Raw genomic sequence first — 22,063 nt, 5'->3', positions numbered from 1 at the left:
TTTATTAAGAGTGGAAAGCTTTTCGTGGTCTCATTGATCCATAATCAGGAGCACATAACTAAAACTGGGACATTAGAACAGCTATTTGGATCCGTAAGTCCCAAAGTCCCTCTTTCTCCTTAGCAGGGCGTAGCACACATGGAATTGTGTAGAATCCACAGATAATGACCCCACTGTCCATTTCTGTTTGTTTTCCTCAACCAGATGAATGTGGGGCTGAGGTAAGAGAATCCCTCCTTATGTATGTATAGACACTGACAGAGTGACACATCCTCCTGCCTTTTTCCTTCTATGGCAGAAAAATAATGTGTGTACTGTACTTTTTGGAATTGCAACTCTAAGATGCCATCCTTTTTAAATGACAGTATTAGAATATTTGCTTCTCCAGAAATGAGCCATCATAAGTTAACAAAAGATAGCAAATCAAACATAAACAGAAAACATAAGCATACCCCGCTCAGCAGAATCTTCATCTTACTGGGGAACCTCAGGCAACATCCTCCAGTCCTGGAGTTTTCCATCCTGCCCTCCGGGTCCACGCACAAGCCCTCCTCCCTCAGAAGCCAGAGTCCAAGAAATGCTGCTGGGGTTCCCAGATACGATCCCAGTCTCCCCTTTCCTGTTACACTGCTTATTCCTCCCAGTAATCCACTGAACCAGTCCCTGAGAGGTTAATGAAAAAATAACTTTATTCACAGAGGTTGAGACTTCAGGATAAGAAAATAGCCAACAATGGCCCTTCCAGCACATTGTAAGTTAATCACAGCGATCTTGGATTTCAGCATGGTTCATCAGAGTTCTTAACATCAAGAACCCTGAAGCTCGCCCACCACAGTGTTCCCACCAGCCTGGGCAGAACTCGGACATGGACGCTTCTGGAGGTCAGTAGCAAATGGCCTTCAACATGAATTCTCAGTCAGCTCTGTGCTTGCTAATTCTTAAATTATTCTGTTTGTCTGAAATATCTTTTCCAGCATATTAACCAACAGGCTCTCAGATGTGAAGTTAGTGTTCACTTTTATGTAAGTTCTGGAAACTGCTTCAATCTGCTTTAAAAAAAATTATCTCAAAGACCTATCTCCGCCTCCCTCCAGGAACTACTGACTTACTATGCTTTTCCCACGTTTGGTAAAATTAAGGTAGCTTGGAGGTTCAGGAAATCGAGTCTCAGAACTGCCGCAACCACCCAGAGAGATACCGTGAGAGCTTAGATGCATTCCCCCGAAGTTCCCAGCTGAAGTGGGCTGTGAAAATCTCAGTTTTCATAATCACATCTTTGTCTCGGACCCCTGCCCTCCCGCCCACTCCTCGCCCCAGCCTGGCAGTCACCTCCATAAGGTGTTTGTTTAGCTGCAGGCTCTGGGCCTGCCTGGCTGGCGCTTGGAGGGAGGAGGCAGCTGCAGTTGGCCAGGGAGCCTCCCACTAAGCCTCCTGTTCCTGGGGCGCCCCCACCCCCACAGACCCCAGGGGACTCCCTTGCTCTTCTGAGCGCTCACCCATCCCTGCCTCCACTTGCTTTCCGTGTGCTTGTTTCACCCAACTCTTCAGATTAAAAATAGTCCTTTCACTACACAGTTCTGGAAAATGTGGCAACAATCAAGATTCCCTAACCCTCGTGCACTTCCTGTGTCCCTAGAAATGTTTTGACCCCTTAAACAATAAAGCTAAGAGATAGGCGGATGTCTGTGGTTGGCAACAGGCGTTGGAGAGCACGTGTATTGACTAAGGACCTATCCAGCTATCTACTGTAAAGCAGCAAAATGCTAAGTTACACAGAGTGCACTTTTTTAATAGAGGTTGTTAATACACACGTTCACAGGGCAACCCTTATAGTAAAAAGAATCAAGCTTTTAGCCAAAGAATATAGTGTGTTCCTTTTACTATCTAAAAGGAAAAGAGAGAAGATTTCTCTATTTACAGTGAAAGTGTGGTCTCTCAGCTTCCGCCTGAACATTGGTCCTAAGTCCTCACCAAGCCCCAGGATCTGCTAAAGAACCTAAAAAACGGGTTGGCCCTGGTGTCCCCACAGCTGGACCTTAGGGACAAACCCAGCTGTGAACACCCATCACTCCGTGGGGCCAAAAGCCAAGGCCGGGGCCACAGTGACAGCCGAGCTGGCAATGGTCAGACCGTGGCTCTTAGACAGAAAGGACCACACTGCGGCCGTCTGTCTGCCCTCGGGTTGTCTGGACCCTCCCCCACTCCCTCCGGACGCGCAGGACCTGTCTGGGTGCTAGTGGAAGATCATGTCATCAGACTGACCTAAGGTTCAAGGAATTTTCCTGCGCCTGCGGTAGGAAGTCTGAGATGCCCGAGTCGCAGCGTGGGCAGGGTCTTTTAAATCTCCGAAGCTGCTCCGGTTCTGGGAAGGTCCGTCTTGCAGGAGGCAGGGGAGTGTGCCCACTTTGTGCAACTGAGGATGCTAATACTTCCCACGATCCATATGCAGGCAGAGGAAATCATTTACTTAAAAATGCGATTGCTTTCCCAGTGGTGAGAGCCCTCCTGCTCGCTCACACGGAGCTCAGACCAGGGCGGAGGGAAAGGAGCGGCCGCCGTCTGCTTTACTGGAAATGAAGCACCGCTTCTGGGAACTGCAGGGGGAAATAGGAGAGAAAGGGGATCCCGAGCTGGTAGAAGCCGCCCTGGACGTGCGGGTCGAGCATCAGGGAAGCGTTGAAAGGCGGACGGAGGCTCGAGGAGGTGGCCAGAAGCGAGGCGCCCAGACAGCCGCTGGGCCCCTGCTTAGCCACCCCCAGGAGCTCGCCCCCTCCAGCCGGCTTCTGCCCCTGCCGTCGGGCCAGGATGCTGTCTATGCTGAAGCTCTTGGACTTGTCCGAGCTCTTCGGAGAGCTGCGGGAGGCGGGGCGCGGAGGAGTCGCCCGGCCGTCCACCGTGCGCTCAGGCTGGCCGACAGCCACCGCCGCTGCGCCCTGGAGCGCGTCGCCCGCGTCCCCCTCTGGGGACCCGGGCCTGGGCCAGGGGATGGACGCCGGTGGCGGAGAGGAGGCTTCCCGAAGGGGCGAGGGGCGCTCGGGCGCTCTTTCCTGGACGGGGGTCGCGGGGCGGGGGCACCCTGCCGCGCTCCGCACCTCCGGCGGCGCTTCTGAACCGCGCTCCTGCGTCTCGGCGCGGGCCCGCTTGGCCTCCGGGCCCCCTGGGCCGGGCTTGGGCTTCCTCTTCCGGCGCCGGTAGTTGCCGTTCTCGAACATATCCAGGCAGCGAGGGTCCAGTGTCCAGTAGCTGCCCTTGCCGGGCCGCCCTTTCTCGCGGGGAACCTTGACGAAGCAGTCGTTGAGCGAGAGGTTGTGGCGGATGCTGTTCTGCCAGCCCTGCCGGTTGTCGTGGTAGAAGGGGAAGCGGTCCATGATGAACTGGTAGATGCCGTTGAGTGTGACCCTCTGCTCAGGCGCATCCTGGATCGCCATGGCGATGAGCGCGATGTAGCTGTAGGGCGGCTTCTGGGGGGGCTCCACCCGGCCCGAGGCCGCCAGCGCGCCCGCGGGGGCGAAGGCCAGAGGCAGCCCGGGTCTCTCGGGGCCGTACAGATAGAGCATGGGCGAGGTGGGCAGAGCAGGCAGCCGGGGGCTGAAGAGGTGGCTCATGGCGAGCGGGAGCCGCGCTGCGCTCCCGGCGACGCCGGCGACCGGGCGGCTTAGGGACTGCGCCCGGAGCCGCAAGGGCCCTCCCGGGGAGCCTGCCTTGCGTCTGCCTCCCGCTCTGCCGCTCTCCCCAGCCGCTCCGCGCTCTGTCCCTTCTTCATGGCTTTAAAAATGTTAAATAATTGTTGTAAGTTTGCTATTATATGTTGACTTAGCGCTGGAAAATAAATTGTCTATGATAAACAGTCGCTGTGTTCTCAGCCCACCCACATTAATTAAAATTTCATTGCTGAAAAACTCCAAGCTTTTCCCTCCACGTGTCTTTTTGATACCAGCCAATCGGTTTCAGGGTTATTCCTTCATTTGTTTATAGAATTAGTCTGTTGATAAGTCCGCCCACCCAAGTTGAATCAAGCTGTGTTTATTTGGAAAAATTTCCGGGCACCCAATATATAAACGCACTGATCTGATGTTTGAAATATCACGTCCACCCCTTGACGCTGTAAGCACACACAGTCAGTCAGGCAGGATGTGGATCGAGGTGGCTCGGGAGCAGGGTCTGCCCCGCCAGGAAGACGAGGTGGAGGTGGGAGGGGCGCAGGGGTGTTTTACCTCTGGCCTGGGGGAGCCCCGAAATCCCATGGCCTCCCACAAAAGACCTTTTCTTCTCCCAGGCTTAGTAGGAGATGGAGAGATGACACAGTCTCATAAATGCCTTCGGAGGTCTTGGAGAGCTCTCAGATATTTTAGCAGGGGAGAGGAGATAGATGAACGCCCGATCAGAAGAGGATGCAGCCCTCCTGGGAGACATCCTCGGGATGCCCTGGAGGAATTGAGGTGGGGTGTACTCCCTAGGGGCCTCGCATCCCAAAACCTGCAGGCCTGCCCCCCTAGGGCTCCCTGGGGATCCAAGAAGACGACCCCAGGAGCCCAGCTTTTCCCATGCCGATGGCCTGGGGCACTGAGAATTGGCAAAGGCGTGCCATAGCTGGTCCACAGCTTGGTTGGGGGCAAGTTTCAAAATCACCCCTTTTGGAGATTCGAGGAGGAGAAGCTACAGTCTTTCTGATGGGGCTGAGATTGCAAGGAGGAACACCATAAAAGGGGACTTTGGCAGCTGGCGGGGGAGAGCTGGTATTTGTGAATGCGGGTCTCTTGCTTTATATTCTGCGCTTTCCTGTTTATAACAAGGAGGGGGTTATAACAACTTTACAAGTGCACGCAGCTGGCCCATGATTACATTAAGCATTTGGGAAGCCTGCTCGCTTCCCCCCCATCCCACCCCACCCCACCCACTCACCCTGGGGTGTAAGCACTCCCCACCCTGACTCATTTTACATTTAGCCACGTCCTGGTTTGAATCAAAAACCTTGATGATGCTGATTTAGAAGGGGGTGTCTCCCCTACTCTGCTGCCTTTGGGGAGGGGGTGGATTGGAACTTAACGTGACTAGTTTCTGTTTATGATCTTTGCTGGATATATTTTAGAAGAAAGAAAAAGCTCAGGACAACTAAATTAACATATCATTGAGTAAACCATGTGGATGCCCAAGAAGAAGAGGGAGGGGTGAAGATGGCACGTGGGGGTAGCTTGAGGAAGGACACTAAAGGTGCCTTAAGGCATGTTTGCTGCTTAACCCCTTAAGGGCTGTCCCACTGTCACACAGGCAGCACCATGCTGGGGACCCACCGCCGCAGCTCGGGGCATCATCTCTGAACGTGGGAAAGCAGGGAGGATCCCAACTCTAAAATGGAGGCTCCAGAAGGTAAAGCCTGTGTTTGGGGGTTCAGGAGAGACCACAGGGGAGCGGGACGTTTGAAATAAAACCGGTTCGGGTGCAGGCAGGGCTTGAGGGAGTGCCAGGTCAGGCCCTGGGACACATTCAGGCCCCTGTCCCCAGCGCTGCATTTCTAACTGAAGCCCAGTGTCCAGCTGGTCCCCGACTCGGTCTCGAGGATGGCCCTCCAGCCAAGAGGGGGCGGAGAGCTGTATTCTTTCTGGATCCCTGGCTTTCATCGGAGCACCCCCCTTCAATCCTGGGATGGAAACAGAACCTCAATGTCGGCGCTTCTGCAGCCCACGGGCTCCACGGGCTCCAGAGTCACCCCAACTCTCCAGATCAGCGCGCCTCCTGCAAGCTGCAGTTTGCATCCAGCCTCGGTGCCCGGCCCCAACAGACCCAGAGCGAGAGACACACCGGTGTTACTCCGTGGTCCCTCGCTCCCCACCTCCTCACCCGAGCCCTCCCTGGAGTTTCCCGGACACCCAGAGTCCAGCACGCACAGCGCTGCCTGAGGCGCGCCACCGCGGCGCTCCTTCTAAAGTAGGAGGCAAATCCGAGCTTGAATTCGTACAATGATAAACACCGCCCAATTTGGGCATGGGCGGGACGCAGGCGGAGACACGCGCGGCTGGTGGGCAGGGCACTGATAGTAAAGAAAAAACAACCCCAGTTCTAGCGGCCGTCTGGAGAGGCGCGTCCCTCTCCACGTGCTGGCAGCAGTTAGCAACCTCTCTGGGAGGTTCTGGCCGCAGAACTCCGGCAGGGCGCCCCACCCGGCTCCGGCGAGGGGTCGGACCCTGGATTCCCAGGTGAAGTGTGTAATTGAAGCCGAAGACGCCGCCGGCAGGAGCCCCGAGCGGAGGCTTACTTCCGGGGAGCGCAGGGAACAGGCGCCGAGAGCCGTGTGGATGCGCCCTCGTGCGGAAGCTCTGTCGGGAGACTCACTGGGAGACCGGCCGAGCCTGGGAGACGGCGGGGAGACAGGGTGACTCAGAGAGCCAGATGGAGACACTGACCGTTCCCTGCAGGTTCAGAAGTCTTCAGATCCCGGAAAAGCACATTCATCTGTGAAGTCAGTGGGCGCGGGTCTCCCAGAAATCATGCTTCCGGAAAGACCGCGGCAGTTCCAACTCGGGGGCCCAAGAACAAATTGGGTTCAGCGTAGGACGAACCATTCCCAGCGCCCTGGCAGGAAGCCTGCTCCTGGGGTTGGTCAGGCAACCAGCTGGGGACCACAGAGGCCTCACAGACACAGGCTGGGTTGGGGGGGAGAGCCCCTGCTCTTGCACTGCACCCCCATGCGCCCTTCTTCTGCTTCACCGGTAAACAAAGAAGGCTGACATTCAAGAGAACCATGATCTGCGACGTGTTCCCGATTATCCGCCTCGCTTTTCTAAGTGTGAAGACAGTTAACACATTGTGTGTGTGTGTGTGAGTGAGTGAGTGTGTGCGTGTGTGTGTAGAGGTGGGGTGAATGAACGATTCTTCCTTAAGTCTGAAAAGAGCAGCGCTAAAAAGATTCAAGATCGCTTTACTGACAATCTAAAATGTTGAGGAGAATGATGAGAATAAGGATAACATTAATAGCTAATTCTGTCTCGACTTACTATGCACTGTCACTCTTCTAAGTGCTTTCCTTGTATTAAGTCACTCCATTCTCACAGTAATCCTAAGAAACAGAACTTTAAAAAAAATCAGCCCCATTCTGCAGACCAGGAAACTGAGGCCTGGAATTTGACTTGCCTCAGGTCTTCAAGAGGAAGTGTTCCAAAGACAGGAAAACAGTCACATTATAATAGCTACTGTGTGTGGATGCCAAGGACCCTTCGGAAATCCTATTGAGAACGCTGGCACCATCTACAGAAGATGGGAGGATGGATTTGCCCATTTTGCAGATTAGGAGACTGAGGCCAGGCAGAGAGCACCAGAAAACAATGAAGGTAGTAAATAGCACAGGTTGGAATCCACATGGTTTCCTCCAAAGGTGGGTTCACTGCGGTCAGACACCCTCAGTTGAGCACAGAAGCTGAGAGGTGTGTCTAGAGTAATCAAGGTGGGGGGAAGGGGAACCCTCTGGAGAGGAGAGGTCTGTGCTGCCCCTCCCCCCAGAGCTGGGAGATTTCAGGCATCCTAAGTAGGAGACCCAGAGTCCTCACTTACACCCTGACAAAACCGGGAGACTCTTTCCTCCCCTGCCCTCCTCTCCCACTTTGAAAGGATGGGGAGCAGTGTCGTCTGCTTCTCTCAGGGGAAGTGAGCCATGAAGGTAAGGGCTGGCTGGTCAGCTGATGCTGATTTAGTCCTAAAGAGCAGGGGCAGTTGGGGCCCGGGCACTGCCCTGCCCAAGCACATCAGCATGTAGCTTGATGTACGCAGCTAATTGAGATCCAAGGATCCTTTCTCTTTTGTTGTCCAGGTACATCCTAATAGCAACAGTTCTTATGATGAACTGGACATTTGGCAGCACTTTGCGCATAGGTATTGGGTTCCTTAGTCCTCACGAGAGCTCTATTAGATGATCCTGTCACTTTTCCAGTTGAGAAAGGGGCTCAGAGAGCTTGAGGTAACATGCCCCAGGTGCATGAACCCTCAGCTGGCCTGTGTGCGTAGGGCTTGAGTTAGTGCTCCGGTTGAGTTGGGTTCCAGTTAGAGAAAAAATTTCCTCTGGGAGACCATCTGGAAAAATAATGTCAGGGCACAGAGAGTGTCCAGAGGGGCTGCTGGAAAGGTAGGACCCAAGGTCAAGGGCCACTGAGCCTTCCTGAGGTCAGCGCGGTCTCTCTGGCCTCCGTGACCTCCCAGCCTGGGTGGGCATGTGGACAGCACAAAGCGCTCCCCAACTCCATCCCCCTCAAAGGGACCATGGATGCCAGCAAGCTTGTCAGGGTGTTCACCCACCCCCTTCCTGCGTTTCAGCCTCCACACACTCACAGCCCCAGGATAAAGCCTCACAGACCTGACAAAGCAAAAACCGCAGCACCGGTAAGACACCTTCAAGATCCAAACTTCACAGAAGCGCCGTCCTTCTGCTGCAGAGCAGAAACCCTGCCGCAGTGGAGAGGACAAGCCTTGCGTGAGGTGAGGTCCCAGCCTTCCCAGCTGCCTGAAGCTTTCGTCCCCTTCCTCACATGCCTCTGTCAAAAAGCAACATCTCAGATGCCTTGGTGAGCTGAGGCCATGCAAGACAGAGGCCAGCAGGGAATGCTTCTCAAAGTTTGGGAAAGCATTTCAAGTATACGGTACCAGCAAGCACACTGGGTGGTTCTGACCAGTGTGTTCCACTCACCTGGAGTCTGGCCTCCCAGCACCCCTGGCCTGGCCGCACCTACAGGTGCCGAACCTCACAGCTCTACTTCTCCACTGACCCCAAACCCCCGAGCCCAGGAGCCCGGTGTGACCTGACAATGCAGGTCACATCCCCTGAGATGCCCTGAACAGGCTCTGAGCCCCCAGTACCTTCTGTTCATTCTTCAGGGGAGTCTTTTCCTGGTAGCTCATCTGCAAAGGATCTGCCTGCCAATGCAAGAGATGTAAGTTCTACCCCTGGGTAGGGAAGCTTCTCTAGAAAAGGAAATGGCAACCCACCCTAGGATCCTTTCCTGGAAAATCCCACGGACAGAGGAGCCCGGCAGACTGCAGTCCATAGGGTTACAAAGAACTGGATTCGACTGAGCCATTAGGCACATACATTCCCACTGGCCATCCTGGCCCAAAACCCTTGCCGGTTGTTTGGATGAGGGCTGGAGGATGGAGATGAGGTCGGAGGCAGTGATCACTCAGCCTCCAGGGACCTGGGAACTCTGCTCTGTACTTCGGGTGAAGCTCACCAACCTCTCCTGGGCTCAGAGGCAACCTTCCAGGCAGTCTTGGGTAAAGGGGAGGAGATGGACCCCCAACGATCTATGAGCCAAATGCTGACGTTCCTGGGACCCTGCATTTTCTTCTCCCTCTAACTTCTGGTCGTCACCTCTTACGAGCAGAGCAGAGGAGCGAGGATAAGTGAGGGGCCATCGCAGGAGCCGGGGATGAAGGAAAAAGCACAACCGGCATCCAGCACGGCCCTTGCACTCACCTGCTCATTCTACAGATGAGAAGACTGAGGCCAGGAAGGAAAGACACCTGTTTACACCGCGAGATGTGCTCCTAGAACCCCCTAGCCCATTGCTCCAGCAGTTTGAGAGTGCATATGGCCATCGATTTTGGCGTCTTCCGGGACAAGCCACTTGAACCAGGGCAGTGAGGGCTGCTGGGCCGCAGACCGAAATCTGGCCGCGGGAGAGAGGCCCAGCTCTCAGCCTTGGGTGAAAGCAGAGAGCTTGAGTGTCTCTCTGAGTCTCACAGGAAGCAGAGGCTACTCCAGTTGCAGCCCCTCTGGGGCTCAGAACCAGGGTGCTCAAAGGCCACTGGGTCTCTCTGGTGGCCTTTACCTGTCAAAACCGCACCCTGGGGAGAGACACAGTCCACCCAGCCAAGGCCAGTGAGGGACGCAGGGTTATGTCTATGGGAAACGGTCTCTGTCGTGGTGCTCGGGTCGCTTCTGTTTTATTCACAGTATCTTTGAGACCTGCCCGGCTGCATCTTACTGGGTCAGGAAGAAACATGGCTATCACACGGCGGCTTCATGCAAACTGCGTCTGTGGACCGCAGAGCCGCCCAAGCAAGGAGTGCTGGCAGCCTGAGACGGGCATTCCGGCCCTTCCAGCCCCGGCCTCCTTTCCCCAGTTCCTCCAAGGCCCCGGGCCTCCCGAGGAGAGCGGCGGGGGAAGGAGCTGCGTGTGGATGGATCCGTGGGGCCAGGACGTCCCCCACCCTGGGTCCCCCGCCCCGCGTCGCGCGCCGCCGTTTGTGCGCGCCGGCTGCAGACGCGAAGACAAGCAAGGCCGCCGGCGGTGCCTGGGCTCAGCCTAGTCTGCTTGCCCTTCCCACTCCGCGGAGCGACGGACGCCCCAGGCCGCGGAGCCCGGCGGCCGCGCAGGCTGCCGAAGGCCGAAGGCCGGGGCTGGGCCTGGCTCAGAGAGCCCCGGCCTCCGCGCGCCCCAGGCCCTGACTCGCCTCCACCCCACGGCCTCCAGAGGCCCCGGGTGACGCTTCCAACACATTCCCCAGGTGCCCAGGTTCCCAGGGGACTGGAAAGGGCCTTCGCCCTGGGCTCCATGGCCTTCTGGAGCTACCCGGTCAGGTGAGCAGCCCACGCACAGCGGGGACTTCTTTAAGAGAAAGGAGACCCCGGAGGGTGTCAGGGCAGATCAGGTCTCTGACCGGTGGGTTCCGCTTCTCTCTCCGTTGTTTTCCCTGTGTCTCTGAGACCTCCTCTGAGTTCCAGATCTTAAGATGAGAGCAGGCTTTCAGAGAGGACTCTTTAAAACATCTGGGGAAGAAGAACCCGCCAGAAACCTCTCCTCGAGGGGAGCAAAGTGAAACCCCAGTGCCCTGAGCCGCAAGCAGCGATCTGTGGCCTCATTCTGCCGCTCAGAGAATGGTCTCCCGGGTCTCTCCCTCTGTCTCTGGTCCTTCCCACTCACTAAGCACCAAGCACCTTGGCTCACCCCTCCTGCGGTCACGAAAAGGAATAAAATGCAGCCCTCATGTCTTAACCAGCTGCCACCTCTGGGGCCATAGATTGAAAGAATCTGTGTTGCACATATGGGGGAAATTATTATGCTGAAACTTTCCCCAGTGCTATTTCAGCATAATACAGAGACAAAATGCATGTTAAAAACAACAGAATACCCAGGTTACATTCAAGGCCGCCGTATCCAGGAAAATCATTATCTCCTGAAGTGTTAAGTTCAGGGAGCTGTACTCCAGGGAAGGTTACAGCTTACCTGCTGGGGTGGGAAACGCATTCCCAGTTTGGAGCTCTGGACCCCAAAGTCACACACAGAGAGACCAGGAGGGGAGCTATGTGTTTCAGCCAGTGAAACAGATAGTAAAGCCATTTCCCCCCACAGCTGTACCTCACAGAGACTGTGTTGCTACTTAAAATTTTAAGGACGAGATATCAAGATGGAAAAGTCATCTGTCGTTTAAAATCCTGTGAAAGCTGACAAATTTATAACTCTGTAAGCATTGTAAATTATTTTTTAAGTGCTACGAGGCTTTAAAGTTTTTCACTGCAATAGGGTAAAGATTTAGAAATCAAATCCAGAAGTAGAGAGGTCTAAAATTCACCTCTGATCTGGCTACTCCCAGGGACGGTCATTAAATGGTACAGACTCAATCCCCTTTGGATTTTTGAAATCCTGGTTCAGATCCTTTTCTGGAGAACTGTCAAAGTAGGGAAGGAAGCCCGCATTTTAGGAAATTGAGGAAAAGCAGGACTCCCCCTGGTTCGCTGGTAGCTAATGGAAAATGTTTATCTTCCCCTCCCTCACCTCCTAAATCGGAGCTGGTTGGACATTGGGATGGAATGGTGGTGTTTGTTTTGACTATTGGCATGTTTTCCTGCGTTTAACAAAATGCATTACAGCAAATGTCATTACGGCTCACAGCCCTTCTGGCAGCCACATCCAACCAGGACTGGTTCTCTATTGCCTGGGTCAGGGTGGGATTCTGAATTAATCAAAAGCCTTTTCTGACACCAGCAGGAAGATAGGGGAGTTCCCGCAGTCCTCTGTGCTCATCTGTAGGTGTCTACACATTTATCCACCTGTGTAACAAAAATAATCAAAACAGGTGGATTGGTGACCACACCTCATTTGTAAAAATTTGAGAATACAAACACACTGTCCGGACTTTGGGCAGAAAAACAACATGGGTTTATTTTAAGGCAAGTACAACAATTAAGACCACATAAGACAAACACAGGTGAAGTTAAATTTTTAGTGTTTTTTTTTTTTCTTTTAGGAATGCTGGGGAAGGAATCTACTATACAACACCATCACACTTTGTAAATAAAAAGTATCAGATACTTCACTTCTTTATCCGCCAACAACAACAAAAGAATAAATTATTTTCTTGTTTTGTAAAAGACCTACAACTGGGAAAAGAATTATGTCTCATAATTGTACAGGGGAAGAAGGAAACCTCACATAGTTTTCTTGAATTTTCACTTTGGCAGTTAGAAATGGTCGGGCAAGATGAGAAATTATCCAGTGAACTCAACTTTAAATATTATATTAATGGCTCTGAAAAACAACAAAAAATAGCCTGATTACAAATCCACACATTTGTACAGCACGGTTAGAGAAATTTAAAATTACACACAGCACATACATAATCTATAGAGACCCCCATAGGTCTATGGGGGTCTCTACAGAGAGTCATTACTGGGTCGCTATGGGATTTGGTCCATAAGTTATAATTTTTGAAACCCCGAATGGAGCAGTGAGCACAGCCATCTTGGAAGGGGAGGGGGATTTTTAAATCAGTATTCATTTCGTTGGGCCGCGTCCCTGTACTGGGGCTTCTTGGGATCTCAGAAACGGGGCGGCGAGTTAAAGTTACCTGCAGCTTCGCAGAGGGCGGAGGCTGGCACGCGCGCTCTCTCTGCTCCCGGGGTCTGCGGAAAAAGCGGTGGGCAAGTTTTGGTTCTTTTTGCGTCTCTGCAGCCTGAATTGTCTGAGAGGGTCGCGTCTGGGAGGCGAAGCCGGAGCGGGCCAGGGCAGAGGAGGGCCGGGGCAGGTCAGTATTTCGTGCAGTCATAGGAGTACGGAGCCGCGTGGCGGTAGAGGGATGGCGTGGATCTGTAGGGCAGCTGACAGCTCGCGTTGCTGCTCACCTGGGGTTCCCCGAGGGTCGAGTTCTCAATCCCTAGCCGGTGGGAGTTGAACATCTCCCTGACGTTAGGGAAAGTCTGCTGCTGGGCCGCGAACGAGTGGCCGGAAAGGTGGTTCAGGTCCCCGCTGTGGTTGAGATACCAGGAGGCCGCCTGGGCCGCGGCAGCCCCGGGCTGCGGCGCCGGCTGCGGCTGGGGAGCCGGCGGGGGCGGCGGCGCCTGCGGGTGGTGGTGGCCGTGATGCTGGTGGTGGTGGCCGGCGGCGGCGGCGAGCGCGCCCTCCTGGCCGGCGGCGAGGTTCAGGGCGCTTAGGGGCGATGTGGGGCCGCTCGGGTGGTCCGAGAGGGCCTCGTCCAGAGCGGGCGGGACGCACATGTGCGCCGGCCGCTCGGCCCCGGTGTACAGGCTCATGGCGCGCATGCTGCACTGGTAGCCCCCGGCGCCCGCAGCCTCCAGGCCCTGTGCGCACGGCTGGCCATAGGCGGCGGGCGGCGCGGCGGCGTAGGGTAGCGCCAGCGGCGGCACCACCAGGCCCGCGCGCCCGGCCGCGGGGCTCAGCTCGCCGCCGGGCGGCGACGTTCGCAGCGTCATGATATTCTCCACGCTGAAGCCGGGCAGCCCGTTGGGCGCGCCCGTGTGGTGCTCCGGCAGCGAGCCGTCAGGGGAGCCGGCGGGCGTGGAGGCCGCGCTGCGCGGGCTACCCTGCAGCGCGCTCTCGGGGCTCAGTGTCTCCACCTTGGTGATGACCGGCAGCGCTGGCGACGCCGCCTCGCTCTTGATTACCACCTTCTTCTCGGCCTCCTTGGGGGTGTCCGCTAGAGGGGGGCCGGCCGGAGCGCCCTTGGACGCCGCCGGGGGCGGCTCCTTGAGGTGGGCGCGCTCCTCCTTCTCCTTGGGCACGTCTTTCTTCTTGAAGCGCCGCCGGCGCCGCAGGAAGCTGCCGTTCTCGAACATGTTGTAGGAGTCTGGGTCCAGGGTCCAGTAGCTGCCCTTGCCAGGTTTCTTGTCGTCGCGGGGCACCTTGACGAAGCACTCGTTGAGCGAGAGGTTGTGGCGGATGCTGTTTTGCCAACCCTGCTTGTTCTCCCTGTAGAAGGGGAAGCGGTCCATGATGAACTGGTAGATGCCGTTCAGGGTGATCTTCTTCTCGGGCGCGTTCTGGATGGCCATGGTGATGAGCGCGATGTAGCTGTACGGCGGTTTCACCAGGTCCTTCGGCGCCGTGGGCTGGTGGTGGTGATACGGCGCGTAGGAGCGGCCCATGCCCGCGCCGTACTGCTCCGGGTGGCCCGAGTAGACGCCCATGGGGCTGGTCATGCCTCCGTAGCTGCCCGCCGCGCGGTAGTAATTCTGCTCGCTCAAGTAGGGCACCACTCCCAGGGCGTTGGGGTCGGACACAGAGTAGCGCGCCTGCATGCTGCGTCCGAGACGGCTAGCCACCGCCTGCGCGCACGGACCGCGAGGAAGGCCCTACGAGAGCAAGCGCGAGCGAGAGAGGAAAGAAGGGAGCCGGCGGGGGGAGCCCCGGGCGCCTGGAAGCCTCAGGGGTGAGCTGGAGGAGGCGCCGGCGCGAGGCGCCCGCCTTCGGGCCGGGAAGGGGCGCTCGCTTTCAGCGGACCGGGCGGAGCAGCATCTTGGAAGGCGCGCCCCGGCGAACGCAGCGCCGGCCCCGGCTCACTCCTCGCTCGCTCTCGGGACTCGGCGGGCGGCCGGGGACCGAGCGGAGACGCCGCGCGCGCGGTGGACCAAGGCTGGCCCTCGGTCCGCGTCAGGAAAGGGAAGGCGGCTCTCCAAGCCCCCCGCCCCCCCTCAGCAAATCGGCAGCCCTGAGGGTCGGCGAGCCGGGGTCCAGAGTGCTGCCCTGCGGAGCCCGGAAAAAGAGGCAAAGTCCCTTTTAGGGAATGGGAAAAGTTTCAAAAGTCTTCTTGGTGAAAGCGAGGTTTTACTTTCCCCCGGCCACGCCCCCTCCGGGAACTTTGGACCAATAAGGCGGCCGCTGTGGGGACTTGGCACCAATCAGGACGATGAGCGCTGGAATCCGTCGGCTCTAAGACCCAGCCGCGCAGAACCACTTTCCTGCAGCCCAGTCTTAACTTGAAAAGATTTTTTTTTCTTAAAAAGAGTTATATCTTATTAAAATTTATTTTATTATCACATTTTGGTTAATGGGCCCACGTGCCCAGAGCAAAAACAAAACAAAACAAAACAAAACTCTCTCCTCTGCAGATAAAAGTGAGTTTGAGATATAAAATCGAATTGATTAATGTAGTCCAATATCTCCCCAAAGACCTTGTAAGTAGCAAAGAACCTGGGACTATTTTTCTTATTAATGAGTGATGAGGCGAATAATTAGATTTCCTAATTGTGGGGGCCCAGGTATAATGGATTCCAAGTAAGTGTGCTGAATTGGAATGGAGAGGCCTCCTCTGGATGTGGTCATTATTTAAGCAAATAATTAATAATCAGCGGGGAGTTTCCAGGTTCAGGGCCGTCAAGAATAACCTATAAATGTTTAAGAGGCGAATTATAGAAACCGAGTGCCCCTCACCCCCACCTGAGGAGGCAGGCCCAGGCGTCTATAGGGGATAGGCAGATAAGCGAAGCGGGGATCGTAGCGATGCCTCCAGAATATAATCCTCTAAACTCAGTGGATTCGGTAAAGCATCCCCGACATCGGTTGCGGTGTTGTGGGGTTTGGGGAAGAGAGGGAAATAATTCTGCTCATCTCCCCCTCTGCCCTCCGGCATAGACGCTCGCAGCCCACCAACCCCAGCCTCGCCGCGTCGCTCCCTTTTCCCAGAGATAAATTCCCTTTGACAGGCTGACTCCCGCGCTCCCCGAAGCCGGGAACAATGCACCAGCCACCCGGCCCTGCGGCAGAGCCGGGCTCCCCTGCCCGCGAGGAGAAACCCGAGCCACAGTCGGCGGGGGCTTCGCCGGGGACGCGCGTCCGTAGCGCGGGCTCCCGACTGCGGCCCCGCGGGCAGGAACCCGCAGCCCCGCGCGCAGCCCCCGCCTCCCGCTCCTGGCGAAGCCCCCTCGGGAGTCTCCGCCTTGATTTTCTGTATGTTAGTCTTTTTTGTTTGGCTGCGGTTTGATAAGGTGATCTGGGCACCCGGGCTCCGTGCGAGGATGGGGCAAGCGATTGCAAATGGTTCAAGACACCTCGGGAGACGTTATTATTCTGTATACGAACCTAGAGCGACTCGGAGATCCTCACCCTTCAGAGCTTTCTCCTTCTCTCGAGGAATCCCGGGAAGTTTGTTTATTTGTGCACTGAGTATTTATTTCTTCAACACCTCGAATAATCAGGTCCCCTTTCGCTCGCTTCCCCGAAGGGCAGGACACTCTGTGACGGGCTAAACGCTGGCCAGAATTCTTTTGGAAGTTGTCTATCCGGTTGGGTAGGGAAGAAGACTTCGGATAAAACTTTTGTATTTCAGGATTCCTTTTCCCCTCCTCACTGTCCCCATCAGTTGTTTATTAGATCCCCAAGAAAAGGGTTTTCGAGAATCTACCGTCAGCCTTAGCTTTTGGAGAAGTGAATAGAAGGCGCTGGGTACACTTCATTCATTTTCAAAAACGGAACAAAAGAAAAATACGTTCGTTACCGATGAATGGTATTATGTCTTGATAAATTAAAAATCAAAGGGTAAGTATTTATTACAAAATAGGTTCCTATTACCTAGAATATTGTGCTTCTGAAACATTCACTCCATTTTTTATGGGCACTCTGGGTTCTTTCTCTAATTTGATTTTTAGGGGGGCAACGAAGTAAAATGAGGCTGCCCACTCTTCTGCTCACAGGTGAATGGTTTGAACTCCCACCCCTCCAGCTTCCACTACAACCTTATTATTTTTTCATAACTCTAGTATTTTCACATCCACTAAAAAAAAAAAAATTTAGCAAAAAGTGTCTTTCTCCTCGATTACGTGACAGGCAGCCCAAGTTCTCACAATTTTAATGGAAATGCAAACTATTGATCAGGAAACACCCCTCAGTCTGTAGACTTCCTACAGGAATATTATTTACTCTGCTTTTAATGAGGTGCGTTTAAAACATTTTTTAAAGCCTTATCACATCACAGGGCAGAAAACAAAATAGCTAAGGACCACGGAAAATAAATCCCAAAATGGCAGTTTCTGACTGAGTTTCTGTTTACAAGGGTGTCCAGGTTTAAACCAATAACATCTGAAAAGAACTAGGCTGAACTGCCTAAATTATCCCCCCAATGTAAAAAAAAAAAAAAAAAAAAGTGTGTGGGGGGGAGAAAGTCCTTATAATCAAGACAGAAGAGGTGAGAGAGACATTTTCCTTTGCCCCTGGAATTAGGTTTCTTCTCCGCTCAGTAGGACTCCTGGAGAGATGTTTGTTCAGGTTATTAAAACAACACCTTCCACACACCTGGACTTTGCAAAAACCATGTTTCCGATCTTTTCTTTTTCCTGCCAAAGTATTTTGGATTGGAGGCTGCTGATTTCTGCCATTCTTGACCTTGCTGTCAGTGAGCTGAAAGCCTAATCGGGCCCCCAGAGGGCCCCGTGCATCACTAGAATAATAAGCGAAGATAACGGCAGAAGATACCGAAATCAATCCTCCGCCACCCGGCATCGAGCCCTAGTCTGGGCGCCTCGGGCTCCTGCACCTGGAGGCAGCTGGGGCGGCCCCGTGGTGTCGGCGCCACCTTGAGGCCTACTGGGGAACTACCCTTAAAATAGTTGGTGGATGGGGGTGGGGGTCAACCGTTTTGGTTACAATGGAGGTGCTGACACCGTATGGAGGCACCTTAGCATTGCATGGCAGGAATAAAGTAGAAAGAAGGTAAATAAACTGTGCCGAGCGTGGATCAAGAAAAAACAAAACATTTTCCATAGTTTTGCAATGTGTCAAGAACATGATGTGTTGGAAAACAGAAATGTCTTTGAAACTGCTTGGGGAGCAAGAAATCCTCTCTAGGGAGACTTGCTGAGGTTTTAAGCAAATAAAACCTGCTCCTCTTAGGTGTCTACAAGTCTGGCAATATTTTTTCCAGGGCTGTTAACAAATTGCTCTCCTCCGTGTCTCCCCGCGGCAGCTGTCTTTCTGCCCCATGTGTAGCGTGAGTTTCAGGGAATTCATCAAAAATGTTTGTGCTGCATGTGTGTGCCTGACATTGGCAGTAACAACCCATAACCTTAACCAAAGTTAAAAGAGACTTAAACATCTCTGCAACCGCTTCTGCTTTTGAGGAACAACAGAGAACTCAAAGATTGGACAAGCGAAAGGAGCTTTGTGTCTCTTCTATTTTCAGTACATTTTTCTCTTGGGCTCACGAGGTTTTAGGGAAAGGGTCCAGGAATGAGAGCAGTCTCAGGCTTCCAAAAGCTACCTGGGATCTGATGAACCCTTGGGTTCATCACAATCAATGCTCTTTCTTAAAGATCCACTGCAATCCAGCACCTAGAAATATTTTCCAGGGCAAAAAGTGTGTCACTGCTAGAAACTTTTCCAAACCACCGTTCATAAAAGGTAGCACCATGAACAACAAAATAACGGGGGTAAAGGCTATTCTTCACTAAAAGATTAAAGAAACTTGACAGCTGAATGCAGTACTTAATCCTAGATGGAGGAAATTTTAAAAAATACTTATACAGGACAGGTTTGAGAATACCTGGAGAAATTTTAATCTGGCAGCATATTCAGTAGTAGTCTTGTATCAAGGTTAAAATTCTCGAGTGTGATAATTATATGTGATCAACTAAGAGCATGTCTTGTTTTTAAAAGATGCATGTCAAAATATTTAGAGCTGATACTAATCATCTCTGCAACTTCTAAAAGATTCAGCTAAGAGGGAGGGTGTGTATAGAGAGGAGACGGAAAGAGAAATGTATCTAACATGAGGCCAATTGCTGAACCTATGGTATGTGGGTATTCATTGTTTATTGATTTTGCAAATTTTCTCTAACTTCGAAAATTTTCAAAATTAAAAACAAATGGGAGAAAACCACCTTTGTTATTTTGGAAATTTAAAAGGGATGGAAGCAAACACCTTTCCATGGAAGGAAATTAGGGTTTCCATATTGCAAACTACCTTGGGGACCCAACTGGCTCCCAGTGTCTCCTCTTCTTGTGTTCAACAATCTTGAACAACCATGGATTTTATCACATTAACTTGCGGTTGTTCTGTTTGTTTGTTTGTTTGTTTGTTAAAGCTGAATGTCTAAGGAGCCTTGTTGTTGTTGTTGTTCAGTCACTAAGTGTGTCTGACTCTTTGGCTGCCTATGGATTGTAGCACACCAGGCTTTGCTGTCCTCCACTGTCTCCTGAAGTTTGCTCAAATTCATGTCCATTGAGTCATTGAGGCTTTCTAACTGTCTCATCCTCTGTGTCCCTCTTCTCCTTTTGCCTTCAATCTTTCCCAGCATCACGGTCTTTTCCAGTGCGTTGGATCTTTCCATCAGGTGATCAAAGTATTGGAGGTTCAGCTTCAGCATCAGTCCTTTCAATGAATATTCAGGGTTGATTACCTTTAGGATCCACTTATTTGACCTCAAAAATATAGTCATGTCCAACTCTTTTCAACCCCGTAGACTGCAACCCACCAGGCTCCTCTATCCATGAAATTCTCCAGGCAAGAATACTGGAGTGGGTTGTCATTAACTTCTCCAAGGGATCTTCCTGGTCCAGGGATCGAATCTGGATCTCCTGCACTGCAGGCAGATTCTTTAGCATCTGAGCCACCAGGGAAGCCCTAAGGAGCTTATCTGTCTTTATAATTCAAGCACTGCCCCAATTAGCACAATCAAAATTGGAGAAATTTAATAGAGTACTGTAGATGTTTCCAAAACAGAGTACTAAAGATATACATACATTCTTCTTCAGTCACTCAGTTGTGTCTGACTCTTTTCGATCCCACGGACTGCAGCATGCCGGGCTTCCCTGTCCTTCAGTATCTCCCAGTTTGCTCAAAGTCATGTCCGTTGAGTCGGTGATGCCATCCAACCATCTTGTCCTCTATCATCTCCTTCTCCTCCTGCCTTCAATCTTTCCAAGCACCAGGGTTTCTTCTTAAAGAGAGCTAAATGGATGCCAGAACTTTATAGTTGGCCTTTTCCTTGTTGCCGTATAGTTGGTTTGCTTACACAGTGTATTAGTCAATTGAGGCTGGTATGTGCTGCAGTGATAACCCAAGTCTCATTGACTTCATAGTCTTGAGCCAACAGCTGGGTGTCACTCAGGAGCCTGGGTTTTCAAAGGCTTCCTCTCCTGTCACCTTGGCAGGGGCAAGAGAGGGAGATTCTGCCCTGGAAATTAAGTGTCCAAGTGACATGTCTCTTCCATTTGCAACTCACTGAGCTGATCACGTGGCCCCAACACACCCCAGGGACGGGAAGTTCAGTCTTCCCTGGGCCAAGGCAGATGATGAGCTGACTTTTGTTTAGCAACCTCATGTCTGCTACACAAGTCCTACCTCTCCAGGCAGTGGCAACTCTGCAGCCCTAGTGCCTTGCAGGGTACCTTGGAGCAGGTGGACAGGAAGTGTTTACTGAATGAATGTATGACTTTTCCAAGACTTTTCTCCCTAATAAATAAAGAGAAAATATAATGCATGCCCACTGTGTGCCAAGATGTTCTGCCTGTGACATCTCTTTAATCCTCTTTTGGGGTAGGTACTGTTCTCCAAGCCAGGCTTCAACAATATGTGAACCATGAACTTCCTGAAGTTCAAGCTGGTTTTAGAAAAGGCAGAGTAACCAGAGATCAAATTGCCAACATCTGCTGGATCATCGAAAAAGCAAGAGAGTTCCAGAAAAACATCTATTTCTGCTTTCTGACTATGCTAAAGCCTTTGACTGTGTGGATCACAAGAAACTGTGGAAAATTCTGAAAGAGATGGGAATACCAGACCACCTGACCTGCCTCTTGAGAAACCTATATGCAGGTCAGGAAGCAACAGTTAGAACTGGACATGGAACAACAGACTGGTTCCAAATAGGAAAAGGAGTACATCAAGGCTGTATATTGTCACCCTGCTTATTTAACTTACATGCAGAGTACATCATGAGAAATGCTGGACTGGAAGAAACACAAGCTGGAATCAAGATTGCCAGGAGAAATATCAATAACCTCAGATATGCAGATGACACCACCCTCATGGCAGAAAGTGAAGAGGAACTAAAAAGCCTCTTGATGAAAGTGAAAGAGGAGAGTGAAAAGTTGGCTTAAAGCTCAACATTCAGAAAACGAAGATCATGACATCCAGTCCCATCACTTCATGGGAAATAGATGGGGAAACAGTGGAAACAGTGTCAGACTTTATTTTTGGGGGCTCCAAAATCACTGCAGATGGTGAGTGAAGCCATGAAATTAAAAGACACTTACTCCTTGGAAGAAAAGTTATGACCAACCAACCTAGACAGCATATTGAAAAGCAGAGACATTACTTTGCCAACTAAGGTCCGTCTAGTCAAGGCTATGGTTTTCCTGTGGTCATGTATGGATGTGAGAGTTGGACTGTGAAGAAGGCTGAGCGCTGAAGAATTGATGCTTTTGAACTGTGGTGTTGGAGAAGACTCTTGAGAGTCCCTTGGACTGCAAAGAGATCCAACCAGTCCATTCTGAAGGAGATCAGCCCTGGGATTTCTTTGGAAGGAATGATGCTAAAGCTGAAACTCCAGTACTTTGGCCACCTCATGCGAAGAGTTGACTCATTGGAAAAGACTCTGATGCTGTGAGGGATTGGGGGCAGGAGAAGGGGACGACCGAGGATGAGAAGGCTGGATGGCATCACTGACTCAATGAACGTGAGTCTGAGTGAACTCTGGGAGTTGGTGATGGACAAGGAGGCCTGGCGTGCTGCGATTCATGGGGTCGCAAAGAGTCGAACATGACTGAGCGACTGAACTGAACTGTTACTATCACCATTTTAAAGGTGAGGAAACTTAGGTCTAGAGATTTTAAGTAACCCCAAATTTTCAGCT

At 52.5% G+C, this 22,063-nt stretch overlaps 2 protein-coding genes across 2 annotated transcripts; both read right to left on the bottom strand.

Moving 5' to 3' along the window:
• Positions 1-664: 664 nt before the first annotated feature.
• Positions 665-3,754, bottom strand: FOXL1 (forkhead box L1). The gene has a single exon (XM_027977545.3). It carries the CDS (start codon positions 3,603-3,605, stop codon positions 2,565-2,567), a length of 1,041 nt encoding a protein of 346 aa, XP_027833346.1. The 5' UTR covers positions 3,606-3,754; the 3' UTR covers positions 665-2,564.
• An 8,366-nt stretch (positions 3,755-12,120) lies between these two features.
• Positions 12,121-15,017, bottom strand: FOXC2 (forkhead box C2). The gene has a single exon (XM_015100399.3). It carries the CDS (start codon positions 14,516-14,518, stop codon positions 13,010-13,012), a length of 1,509 nt encoding a protein of 502 aa, XP_014955885.2. The 5' UTR covers positions 14,519-15,017; the 3' UTR covers positions 12,121-13,009.
• Positions 15,018-22,063: the final 7,046 nt, after the last annotated feature.

Source organism: Ovis aries, chromosome 14 (assembly GCF_016772045.2).
Source record: "Ovis aries strain OAR_USU_Benz2616 breed Rambouillet chromosome 14, ARS-UI_Ramb_v3.0, whole genome shotgun sequence".
NCBI lineage: Eukaryota > Metazoa > Chordata > Mammalia > Artiodactyla > Bovidae > Ovis > Ovis aries.
The sequence above is the reverse complement of the archived record's forward strand: the minus strand, read 5'-3'. Positions and strand labels throughout refer to the sequence as shown.

What these genes read in the sequence shown, in the direction of transcription:
- FOXL1 (XM_027977545.3), bottom strand. Translation starts at nt 3,605, where the DNA reads ATGAGCCACCTCTTCAGCCCCCGGCTGCCTGCTCTGCCCACCTCGCCC.
- FOXC2 (XM_015100399.3), bottom strand. Translation starts at nt 14,518, where the DNA reads ATGCAGGCGCGCTACTCTGTGTCCGACCCCAACGCCCTGGGAGTGGTG.